Here is an 11,764-nt window from a genome sequence, read left to right as displayed (position 1 = left end):
TCCTAGCCCTGCATCCCTGCCAGCCGGCGTCCCTCATTCGAGGGTCGCCGAGGTCACCAGCCAGCAGGGCCTTTGCTCCCCAGGGCAGCCCCAGGACACCTTCCCTCTGATGTCCTGCGCCGCCCCCGCTGCTGGCACCCCCAGGTGTGATCAAAGCGAGCGGTTTCCTCTGACACTCGTTTGTCCAGGACCGATATTTTCTGGGGGGCTCGTTCCAGAATATTCCTTGGGCTCATCCCTTTTTCTCCGCGGTGCCACTGACTTCTCGGTCAGACCCGAGACCCCACGGCCCCTCCCCAGCGTCCACCTGCATCCCACGGCCTGCGGGCTTTCCATTTCCAAGAGCGGCCCCGTCACAAGTTCCCTGGGGTCTCTTGGCCCGAGCCAGGCGTCAACATGTGCCCTGGACATGTCACACACATGGGCAAGACAAGATAAAAAAGTCCCTTTGGGGGCTGATGCTCCCTCCTTCGCCGTCTGAATGGAAACTGCCCCTCTCGCCCCTCTCTGGACACTGAGGATTGGCTTAGGTGTGGGCAGGACTCCTGCGCTGGGCCAATCATTCATCACTACTCCCCAAGGCCACAGCTGATTGGACTAAACTGAGCCAATCAGAGCTCTCCCCTGACAGCGCCTCCTGGCCTGAGAAGGCGAGGTGCTCTCTCTCCCCACATGTGCTTTCTTGTCCAGGAGGGAGCCTGGCCTGGGAGATGGGGGCCACAGAGTGTTCAGCGATGGCTTGCACACTGGTTGTGGTATCAGCCAGTTCCTGCACCCAAACGGACTGGAGTCACCCCGTTGGGGTCCCGGGCACCTAGCCCACCCTGCATGGAGCCTATTGGGCCTCTGGACACAGATGACTCTTGAATGACGTTGGGTTTATAGCACTGGCTCCCACAAAAACCACTTTCACACCATTTGCCTCTTTCTAGACATGTCATCTCCAGGCCACGGGAATGCCACTTCCTGATTGCCTCCTGCCTCCCCAGTGCCTGCCCCACGTTCCCCAGCCTGCTGCTACCCCGGGTCCACACAGGCTGGAGCTTCGAGCTTGAATAATTTCCACTAATGTGAAGCCCTCTCTAGAGGTGGAGAAGGTGGGGAGTCCTTGTCACCATCTCTGGGCAGTGGCAGTCCACCTGGTGGGCCTGCAATTTGTGGGATGGCCTCTGCATGTCTGCTCACACCACAGAGGGCTTCCTGCAGATCCAGTGGCCCCAGACTCCAATGCTGCTGACCCCCCATCCAGGGATGGGATTCCCTAGTCTTCATTCCTCCAACTCTTTCCGTGGTTTTGAGCCCTTGGTTCTCTGCAGCACGTACCTTCCTGCTTGAGATGCCCAGAGAGGCTCCTGCCTTCCTGAGAACACACAGCCCAGTATCCAGTGTCAGAAGTCATTCAGGAAGCAGCTCCTCCAACAGGAACGGAGAGCAGCAACAGCCTTGCTGTTGTGTTCCAGCTGGAGCTGAGCCCCTGAAACTCGTGTTGAGCCCTAGCCCTCCTTCCAGACCAGCAGCCAAGGGTTGCCAGCGCCACCAGCGCGGGGAGAGCCTAGAACAGACCTCCCTCAGAGCCCAGGGAAGCCTGCTGCTGAAACCTGATCTCAGGCCTCTGGGCCCCACAGTGCCACAGGACACTTCTGTTTTCTGCGTTGCCCTGTTCGTGGTTCTCTGTAGCTTGGCCAGCACAGGTGGTGGTCATCTTTGCCTGTGTGGCAAAACGCTCTCTGTCATGGCCCAGAACCGGTTCTGGAACGCCACGTTTAGGAGATCCAGAAGCAGCTCAAAGCAAATCACTGTGGAAGCAGGACTGTGAGGACTGCAGGTGGGCGCTGGCTCCGCGGGCACTGGAAAGACCGAGTTCAGGAATGACATGGAGAGGGCTTTAGATCCTCGGGTCAAGGCAGAGTGAGAAGATCAGGAAACATGGGGCTGCTAGAAAAGAAAACCACGTTCCTCGTGGCAGGACCCTGGCAACTGAAGACCCTCCCCCAGGCTTCCCCCGCAGGTGGCAGGGTTACAGGTACATTGAACTCTCAGCCTCCAGATGGCTCCTGTTGGCGTCAGAGCACAGTGGGAAAGGCTGGCTGGAGAGAGCTGAGTGTCCACCTCGAACCCTCCCCCAGTCATCCCACTAAGCCTTCCCAGCAGCAGAAGCAGCAGTGCCCTGTCTGGGCAGCTGCCCTCACTTGCTGACCATACCTCAATTGGGAGCCCGTTACCCCTCCTCTCCTCCACTTAACTTGAGGGAGACCCAGGTGCATCCAGGGAGATGAGTGGCCATCTGCCACCCCCACAGATATCAAGGCTTTGCTGATTCCAGCTGGAGAATAGTGCAGAGGTGGACGCCCGGGAGCCACACCAGAGCCACCTGGCCAGGCTGGATTTGTGGATCCCATACCTGCCCTGGATTCCGTGTGCTTGTTGGTGAGGAGCCTTCAGGCCAGGGATTGGTGGAGGTTCCTGGAATAGCAGAGGCTGAGAGGCCAGGGCTGGGCATGAGCGTGCGATGAGCCATGCCACAAGGGCTTTTGGTCTGCCCAGCGGGGGCAGGGGCTTCCCTTTCTGTTGTGTCCGGGGTGCTGGGGATGGGCCCAGCCTCAACCATGGGCACCTGCTCTACCGCCCGGCTCCCTCCTGGCCCTGCTCTTTGGCAACCTGCTCTGCCACCTGTGGCTGCTTCTTGCATCTGGCCAGGTACAGCACTGTGTACAGCACTGTGTACAGACAATGGAAATGCAGACTCCTCCAAGTCGCGCTCCCAGGAAAGTCCTCAGCTGCCTGGCAGAGTTCCTGGCCATCACACCTGCTCTGGGTTCCGTGGCCCACTGGTGGTCTGCCCACTGGTGGTCTCCCCTCAGGTGACCCTTGGCAGCTCCCTTCCCACGGCAGGCTGCAGGGCCCTCCAGCAGGGTCTGCCCTGTCCTGGACGGATTGTTCCCCCGGGTCCTGTTTCTTTCCCCCCCTTCTCTGTCCCAGTTTGCTATTCCTGTCTTCTTCGGGTTCTCATGTGCCCTTTTAATAGTTCAAGTCCTTTTCTGGTTAGAGGTCTTCCCATCCCACTCTCTGTTCACATGACCACCGTGGCTTCTGCCAGCTGACCGGGACGGCACAAAACAGAAGTCTGGTCCCAGGGCTGGTTCCAGGATGCAGGTCTTCTGAGGTGGAATGGGCATTGCTTTGGACTTGACCTGGGGCTAGACTGCACTGCACTGCTGACCTTGACAATGGAAATGCCTGCCACTGGCCTGGGCCTATGGGAGTCACTGTTTCCTCCACCCTTGCCCCAGGCAGCAGGGATGACCATTCCCCCTGGGCAGATGCCACTGTGGCTCCACACCTTGGGCAGGCACCACTCACACCCTCACCAGCTTCCTGGCTTGAAAGTCGGGGCCTTGATAGAAAGATGACCCTGAACTCAAAGGGCAGTGCTGAATCTCAAAGAAGGCTGACCTCCTGAGTCTCCCAGGCCACTCACAGCCTCTCCGTGGCCCTAGTAGCATGTCTGCGGTGAACCCTCAGAGCAGGGCCCCTGGGGCACTGCAGGAAACCACTCCCAGCAGGGCTGGGGTTCTTTTTCTGTAAGGACCAAAGAGTCTACGGCTAAGGCTTTGCACAACACACGGATCTCTGTCCACTTCCTATCCTCCTCCTCTTCCTCCTTCCTCTGTCTTGGTGGTGGCAGGGTGTGTGTGTTTCTCAACCCTTTCCAATGTGAACCATTCTTAGCTCACAGGCTGTACAAAACAAAGTAGGCTCCAGGCCAGACCTGGCTTACAGGGTGCAGTTGCCAAACCCCGGTTTACAGACTACAAGAATTCAAAGATTTTCAAATCTATGTTGGCAGAGACCTGGGGAGTTATGTGTGGAAGTGGATTCCAGGGTGTTAGACAGGAGGCTGAGACAGAACCCAGATGGGGCTGGATTCCTGAGGCAGGTGTGCCCACTGCCCATCAGCGCACCCAGCCCCTAGACCCACCCTTGGAGCCCACTACAGCTTGTTTTTTGGATTGACTGAAATTCGGACTCAACAGGGGACTCAGTGGGTGAGTGTGAGATGCTGGAGTGTCCCTGGCATTGTGAGGACCAGAGTACAGAGGTCCACAGAGAGACGACTGTTGAACTGGGTCCATCCAGTGTGACCTGCACACCTATATCCCAACTATACAGGTCGAAGACACAACCTTTGCATGTGGCTGACACCACCTGGGACCCCACAAGTGACAGGAGGCCTCTTGCTCAGTTCTGGGCCTGCTGCCAAGCTCACCATGGGGATGGAGTGCCATTGTTGAAATGGGCTCTGGATGTCACAGAGATGATGTGACCCAGAGCTGCTGAAGCTGAGGTGGGCACGCCCTGTAGTGGGCAGCCAGCCTGGTACTCAGTGTCCTGGCCTGTAGGAACCCCAGCTACTCAGATGGTCCCTGGGAGCAAAAGAAGTGGACAGTCCCCTAGAACACTGCTCACTCTGTGCACAGAGACAGTCTAGGCCTGGTCGCCAAAACCTGACTTAAGTCACCACAAGGGATTTGACTCAGCCTCTACCCTGTTTCCAGACATAAGTCACAAACCTGGAGCTCAGGATCTGGAGAGAACCCAGAAAGCATTGCTGCAGGTAAGTCCAGCTGGTCTCCAGGCCTCCCCCAGAAGGACCAGTATGGGAGAGTACTGTGACCCAGAGGAAGGAAGTGGGCATGCAGCTCTGGAATCACAAGCCGTTGCCTTTAAATGGTTGCTGATTCCAGGGGACACAGACGCCCCTATCAGAGAGGGGTTTACACCATCAGATGAGGTGTGGTCTTAACTCTAGTTTGACTCTTAATGGGGCCAGGGAGCCCACAGATCCTTGCAGTAGCTGGTGCCCAGTTCTCAGTGCTCTCCGGACTAAGCTCCACCACGAGCACAGTCCCCGTATTTCCTCTGGGGAAGTACACCTACCCCGCGCCACCGGCAATGCCACGCAGGGGGAGGTGCCTGGGAGATTAGGGCCATGCCCTGGGGCAGGTGTCTATCACAGCCCCATTTAACTAACCTGTTGGGTGGAGGCGAGAGGTCAGATGGTTTTAGAGAATCCCTGGGCTTAGTGCAAATGTAACAGGGCTGCAATATTCCCAGCAGCAGCTGTCCCTTACCCCCGGGAATGCTTCTGTCCCCGAAGGGAGGAAGCCTTCCGCCAGGGGCACAGCCAGATTCCACCAAGAAGTTGGGACTGGCCACGCCACTGTGTCTGAGCACAGCGAGAACCCAGTAGGGGAGCAAAGGAGCGGCCAGACCAAATAGCAGGGGCGCGGCTGCTGCGCAGCACTTGGACAAATACTTTAAGGTCCAGCACGTCAAATGGACATCACCAAGTGCACCTTCTAGCGCTCAGAGCTCGCAGGACAGTGATGCCGCGGGGAGTCTGCGTTAAGTGGACCCGCAGGTCCCTCTAAGTAGGAGGTCCCGAGCGCACTACCGAGGCCGCGGGACCTGCGTTGGCCGGCTCCTCTCCACGCGTCCAGCAGGCGCCGCGCGAGCGCGACCTCGGTCCCTGCAGCGGACCCGATGGGACGGGGTGGAACGCGCATGCGCGGGCTCGTTCTGTGGAGCGGGGCCCTGCGCGGCCGCCGTAGGCGCCGGATACGGTGGCCGCAGGGCGGCGGCGGCTCGGCCGGGCTGCGGGCGCGGGGCCGCCATGGGCAATCTGTTCGGCCGCAAGAAGCAGAGCCGGGTCACCGAGCAGGACAAAGCCATCCTGGTGAGGCGCGGCGGGAGGGCTGGGCCGCGGCCGAGTGCCCAGCTCTCCAGCTGAGCGGAGTCGGGGACGGGGAGGGACCCGCGGGCCCCGGGGAGGGACGCGCAGCCACAGCGACCTGTTTCTGAACCGAAGTCCGCCTCCCGAAGGCGCCCAGACGTGGCCGCTGGCTTTCCGACGCTCCCCTCTAAGTCTGCCTCGAAGTGGGCTCTGTTTGTACCGTGGAAACCCGGTCGGGGCCAGGCGGCTCTGACCCGGGCTTCTGGACCCCGGGGCATCCGCAGCGCCGGCAGCAGCCGGTCTCTGAGCTCAGCCCCGAAGCCGAAGCCCCGCCGCCTCGCCGCCCCCTGCCCTCCCTCCGCTCTCCAAGCCGCACCTTCGCCAGTTCAGACCTGCCCGCCCTCGGTGTCCCAGAGCACAGTGCTGCCCCTGCCCTCTGCCCTGCCCCCAGCCAGCCTGCCTTCTGTGGGTTCCTCCACTCTCTCTGAGGCCGTGTGTCCCCTGCGGGCTGTGGGTGGTGGCCAGGAAGGCCTTGCAGGCGCAGGGCGGGCAGGCTGGGGTCGGGGGGCTGCACAGTGGGCGCCTTCCCTCCTGGCCCTGCAGGGCCGGCCCTTGGCGAGCACCGGGAGGGAGGCAGTGTATACCTTGATTACTCCCTGAGCCTAAAGGCGAGCATCTGCCTGACTGGGTTCACTAGCAGGAACCATCCTGCAGGCCGTGTCCTGAGTGTTCGAACTACCCTGACGCTGCTCATCACAGCACCACCATTTCATCTTAGGAAATGACCTAAGGAGGGAAGAGAGACCAAGGGGCAGTGCCTGTGCCTCTGGGCAGCCAAGGTGGAAAGGAGTTTAGTTGATGGGCACATCGCCTGCTGGCAGCTTGTTTTCCATTCAGATGGACAGAAGTGAAAGGGGGAAGCTAAGCACACACTAAGAAGCAGGAGGGACGTCCCAAGCCTCCGCTGGGCTGTGAGTGCCATGGGCTCAGGTGCCCTCAGCTGCCTGCTCCTTGTTGTATGTGAACCTTCCAGGGACTGACTGGTGGCTGCTTCCCAGCCTGGCCCTGAGCACACGTACTGCTCACAGCCCATCCTCCTGTGTCCTGGGCCAGGCTGTGGTGACTAGAGTGAGGTTCTCCTTGGTGCAGTGGACAGGGGAGGTAGCAGATGCCAGCAGCACCCCACATCATGAAATCGGAAGTGCTTCTGGGTGTTGCCACACATCCCTGGGAGATAGTCCTGCCCCACAGAGGTCGCTGTTTTAGAGGGTGGCCTACATCTGAGAGCTCCCTTGTGAGCCCCCAGCCAGCATGGGTAGAGCTAGGCAGCCTGGCCAGGGCCTAGTCGTGTGGGCTGCCCGATACCAGACCACTTTCTCTTGCAGCAACTGAAGCAGCAGCGGGACAAGTTGAGGCAGTACCAGAAGAGGGTCTCGCAGCAGCTGGAGCGGGAGCGGGCCCTGGCCCGGCAGCTCCTGCGAGATGGCCGGAAGGAGTGAGTGGGTGGGGAGGGGAGGTGGCCTGCAGCTGGTGGGCAGGACCAGCTGGGGCCAAAGCACTCACCCTGGCTTCCCTTGCAGACGTGCCAAGCTGCTGCTCAAGAAGAAGCGATACCGGGAGCAGCTCCTGGACAGGACAGAGAGCCAGATCAGCAGCCTGGAGGCCATGGTAGGCATGCAGGACCCCTGCCTGGAGCCACATGGTCCTAGGGGCACTACGCGTGCTCAGGGTTGGGGCTGAGCCACCCCTGGTAGTGTACATGGCCCAAGCAGCATGGTTCCACTCTGGGTAGCCTGAGCCACCGATTGAGCACTCAGACGTCCTTCACCTGTCTTCTGGCACCTTCTCCGTCCTCTGTCTCCAATGGGCCATGGGAGGGGACAGGAAGGGGGAGTGCAAAAGAATGCCCAGAAGCCCCTGGTCAGCATGCTGTTGCCCTGAACCCTGCCCCTGGGTCAGGAGTATAGGTAGGCTGCTGACCTCCTGGGGCTGGTTCTTTTCAGGTCCAGAGCATTGAGTTCACCCAGATCGAGATGAAGGTGCTGGAGGGGCTGCAGGTGGGGAATGAGTGTCTGAACAAGATGCACCAGGTAGGTCCTTGCTGGGCGAGGCATGGAGGAGGGGGTCCAGTAGAGCCAGCAGGGCTTCCTGCCCAGCACCTGGGCTGGGCCAGGGGCACCATCAGTGGCTGGCACAGGCACTCGGAACCAAAAGGACCAAGGAGGGTGCTGTGTGGGCTGGGTCTGTGGGTACTAGTGACCAGAGGTCTGGCTAGGGTAAAGAGCAGCGTGATGAGTAACCTCGAAGGTTTCCTAGGGGAAGCAAGCTCCCTCTTCGCCTCAGGAAGCCCAGCGTGGGCCTCCTCCCTCCTGCTCAGACGAGTGGGCCAGCAGGTGGGCTGTGGAAGAGCTGAGCTCCTGAGTGCCACTTGGTTGAGTGTGGTACTGGTGGTATGTATGCCAGCTAAGCAGAGACGCCATTTTTAACTCACCCCTGGCAATCAAATCACCCACCTGGAGAATGATGCCAGGGCAGGCTCGAGTGAAGGAGGTCTAGGCCCTGCAGCCCAAGGCCTCTGAATTCAGGTCTGACAGCTCTGGCAGCCCAGGCCAGGGTCCTGCCTGAGCAGACTGGCCAGCAGACTGGTCAGGTGCCCCCTCGCCTGGTTTCACTTAAGCAGGGGCAGAGCACCAAGGGGCTGTCGTCTGCCTCACTGACACGCTTCCAAACCTCGTGACCTCCAGGTGATGTCCATAGAGGAAGTGGAGAGGATCCTGGACGAGACCCAGGAGGCCGTGGAGTACCAGCGGGTAGGTGTTGCTTGGTGCCGAGGCCTCCCCCACCTGCTGCCCAGTGCTTTTGCCAGCTTGGAGGATGTTGGGGGCAAACCGCCCTTCTTCACATGACGGCTGCTGCTGTCCAGGGGAGACCTGGAGCCACAGGCTGTCTCCTGTCCCTGGGCCCCAACCTAACAGACCTAACTGCTATTCCTTCTTCTGTAGCAAATAGATGAGCTGTTAGCAGGAAGCTTCACCCAGGAGGATGAAGATGCCATCTTGGAGGAACTGAATGCAATCACTCAGGTACAGGACCCCAGGGCTGGGCACAGTTGCTGGGTGATGAGACCCAGGGTCAGGCATGGTTGCCTAAGCAGTAAGACCCCAGTTACTGGGTTACAGGATGCAGTAGGCCTCCACCTGTGGCATTTGCAGCTGTCTTTTTGAGCACAGGGTTCTGGTTTTGCACCTGCTTTTCCTTCCTAAAGTGACTCAGGTCTGTGCCAAACAGAGGCCTTTCTCCATAACTCTAGCAGCAGCTTGAAGAGACAGCATGGATGAGTGGTCTCCAGGGCTGACCCCCAGGACTGGCACAGGCAGTGACCTGTGTGTGGATAGGGCAGATGCCAGGCCTCCCAGCCATGATGTGGGTCTCTCCCCTTGCCTGTGTCTGGGCTGCTATGCAGGTTGGGCCCAGGGGGGTCTGTTCTGCAATCGGATCCTCCTCTGCCAGACATCTGTGCAGAGTGCGCCATCTCTGTGGGGCCCTGCCTCAGTGTGCCAGGGCTTCCCTGTGCCCCAAGAGCTGCCTGCTGCCCCAGCCCTCCAGGGTCCATGACCTCCTGTCCACTGGGGCCTGAGAGCCTGGTGAACTGCATAGGAAAACAGGCCCCAAGGTAAAGAGGCCTCAGCTTGGGAGGTGGCCTCCCCCACAGACTGCCCTGGGGTGACGGCTCCTTGACACCTCCCAGCAGTCACTCCACTGTCGTTCTCTGGACCCGTGGACACCAGCACAGCCTGGGTGTCCATATCTTTTCCATATCACACCCATGGTCCTGGCATGGCCTAGCCTTGGGAATTGGGCCTCTAGGGACAGCCCAAGAGTTGGCCACTGTGCTCCACAGGACCCCAGGATCATTGTAGAAGCCACTGCTATAGTGGCTGTGTCCCTACCTGGGGTGGTTTGAATCTCCAGAGATGCCTGGAGCTGGGGGGGGTGCAGACTCAGGTCTGAACAGGAGGGCTCTTATCCTGCTTTAAATCCGACTGCAGTAGCTAGTTAAGTAGGTTTCCTTTCCTTGAAGACTGCTTGCCTTATAGCCTTACCCTCTGCTTTTTACAGGAACAAATAGAGCTACCGGAGGTTCCTTCGGAGCCCCTTCCTAAAACACTCCCAGGTACCTCCCTGCCTCATCCTTCTGAGCTTGTTGGGATGCAGGACGGCGCATCCTAGGAGGGAACAACACAACGCTCCCTTGGCCAGCGTTCCCAGTGCAGTGGGCAGGCCAGTCTACAGATGTGGCTGGCTGGGGGGAGCCGGGGCGGAAAGCCAGGCCCAGTCGCAGCCACGTCCAGATGCTAGAATTGGGAAGAGCCTCGTCAGCCACGCAGGCCTTGCCGGGGTGCAGGCCCTGCCGGGGTGTTTGTGCAGCTGAGAGTGGCTCCCCTGTGGTGGCATCTGTCCCAGGTTCTCAGAGACCCCAGCAGGCTTGACTCCCTTGTCCTGGTCTTCCTGTTTCCTGATCCTCTGTGGCTCCAGGGGCCCTGCCCCTCACTGGAGCTGGTCTGGGGGCCATGCTCCCCTGCCCTGTGTGGACCCACTGGCTTCCTGTTTGTACCTTGCCTCCCCTGGCTGGTCACACCTTCCCATAGTGGCCTTCTCTAGTGGCCTCCGATTTTGTCTTCTGGAAGCGTCTGCCCTGGTCTTTTCCATATCACAGATGTGTCTGTTTCCTTCACAGAAAAAGACCCTGTCAAGGTCAGAGCCAGGCCCGCAGACCTGGTGGCAGCCTCGTAGCTCAGCCCCTCACAGGACTCGCGGGATTCTACAAGGATAAACCCACACAGCTTGGGTGTGTGGCGGCCCCGGAGGGCTCCCAGGAGGCCGGCCAGCGTGGCCAGGCTGGCCAGCACGGAAGGTGCTGTCGGGCGGAACAGCAAGCTCACGTGCTGGGACGGCTCCTGGGTGTCCCTTCACGGTTCAGTCTGATTGCACAGTGACGCTGCTGTTCTGCTCTCATTCTGGATTAAACAGCGACATGCAGACCCTTGGCCAGGCCCGGCTTCTGACGGGGTGGTTCCATGGTGGCAGAGGCCCAGGCCTGCCACCCGCCCCTGGTGCTGTTCAGCAGCCCTGGTGCCTGTGGGAAAGCAGCCCCAGGCCTCAGCCCCTCCTGCCCTTCTTGCTGTTTGCTGTCCCATGAGCTGGTGGAGAGCTTCGGCCAGCGGGCCCCAACATGCCTCAGCTTCCCTGTGAGGTAGGGGCAGACACCCCAGAACCTCTTGGCAGCTCTACTTGACAACCTAGGCAAGCTTCTAGCCTCTGGGAGAGTTGGGCCGGGGGCTGTCGCTGCTAGATTGACCCCCGGAGCCCCAGCCATGCCCCCACACAGTGGCTCTGCCTTGCTGAGAAAAGACATTCTGAAGGGGATAGTGAGACTCGCCGAAGCAGCCGTGGTGTACTCCATGTGCCCGTGGCTGTCCTGGACGGTCCCAGCCACCAGCTGCTGGGACAGCAGGCTCAGCCTGAAGCCACCGTTCGTGCAAGGCACCTGTTTCGCCATCAGACAGCCCAGCCGGGGTCTCACTGGCCCCTGAACAGCACAAGAGCAGGGGCCACCAGGAATAGGGAGCTTCCTCATTAACCCCAGACAGGTTGCCCCCATATTAAAGTTGGCCCCTTCCTGGCCTGCTGCCTCATGGACTTGGTGTGGTCAGCATTTTAGTATGGCCGGCTCTGGGGAACCAGCCTAGCCCCGGCTATGCAAGTAGATTGGAATATGGCTCCTGCCCTTGACCGTAACTGAGGCATCCCTGACCAGCACAACTGGGCAAAGCCAAGGTCTGGGCACTGGGTACCTAGGAGGACATAGGGGCTCTGTGTGGCTTGGGCCCCCATGGTCACCTCTGGGCAGTTGCCCTCCTCAAGGTGGGGGGCAGTTTGGCCACATGGCCTGCTGAGTGTGTGCTGTTACTCTGGTGGTTTTGTGAGGCTCCCAGGGCTGGTGGCTGGTGGCCAAATGTCTGGGCTGCC

The 11,764-nt window shown here is 60.0% G+C and overlaps 1 protein-coding gene across 1 annotated transcript; it reads left to right on the top strand.

Moving 5' to 3' along the window:
- Positions 1-5,596: 5,596 nt before the first annotated feature.
- Positions 5,597-11,434, top strand: Chmp6 (charged multivesicular body protein 6). The gene is made up of 8 exons (XM_076869880.2): positions 5,597-5,737; positions 7,120-7,229; positions 7,315-7,402; positions 7,738-7,824; positions 8,479-8,544; positions 8,737-8,817; positions 9,854-9,908; positions 10,473-11,434. Exons 1-8 carry the CDS (start codon positions 5,675-5,677, stop codon positions 10,526-10,528), a joined length of 606 nt encoding a protein of 201 aa, XP_076725995.1. The 5' UTR covers positions 5,597-5,674; the 3' UTR covers positions 10,529-11,434.
- The last annotated feature ends 330 nt before the right edge of the window (positions 11,435-11,764 follow it).

Source organism: Callospermophilus lateralis, chromosome 11, assembly GCF_048772815.1.
Source record: "Callospermophilus lateralis isolate mCalLat2 chromosome 11, mCalLat2.hap1, whole genome shotgun sequence".
NCBI classification, from domain to species: Eukaryota; Metazoa; Chordata; class Mammalia; order Rodentia; family Sciuridae; genus Callospermophilus; species Callospermophilus lateralis.
This window is presented reverse-complemented; position numbering and strand designations above follow the sequence as displayed.

Excerpts from the sequence above, each read along its gene's own strand:
- Chmp6 (XM_076869880.2), top strand. The coding sequence starts at position 5,675 with ATGGGCAATCTGTTCGGCCGCAAGAAGCAGAGCCGGGTCACCGAGCAG. Across the intron at positions 8,545-8,736 it reads AGGCCGTGGAGTACCAGCGG|CAAATAGATGAGCTGTTAGC; the intron begins GTAGGTGTTGCT and ends CTTCTTCTGTAG. Across the intron at positions 8,818-9,853 it reads AACTGAATGCAATCACTCAG|GAACAAATAGAGCTACCGGA; the intron begins GTACAGGACCCC and ends TGCTTTTTACAG.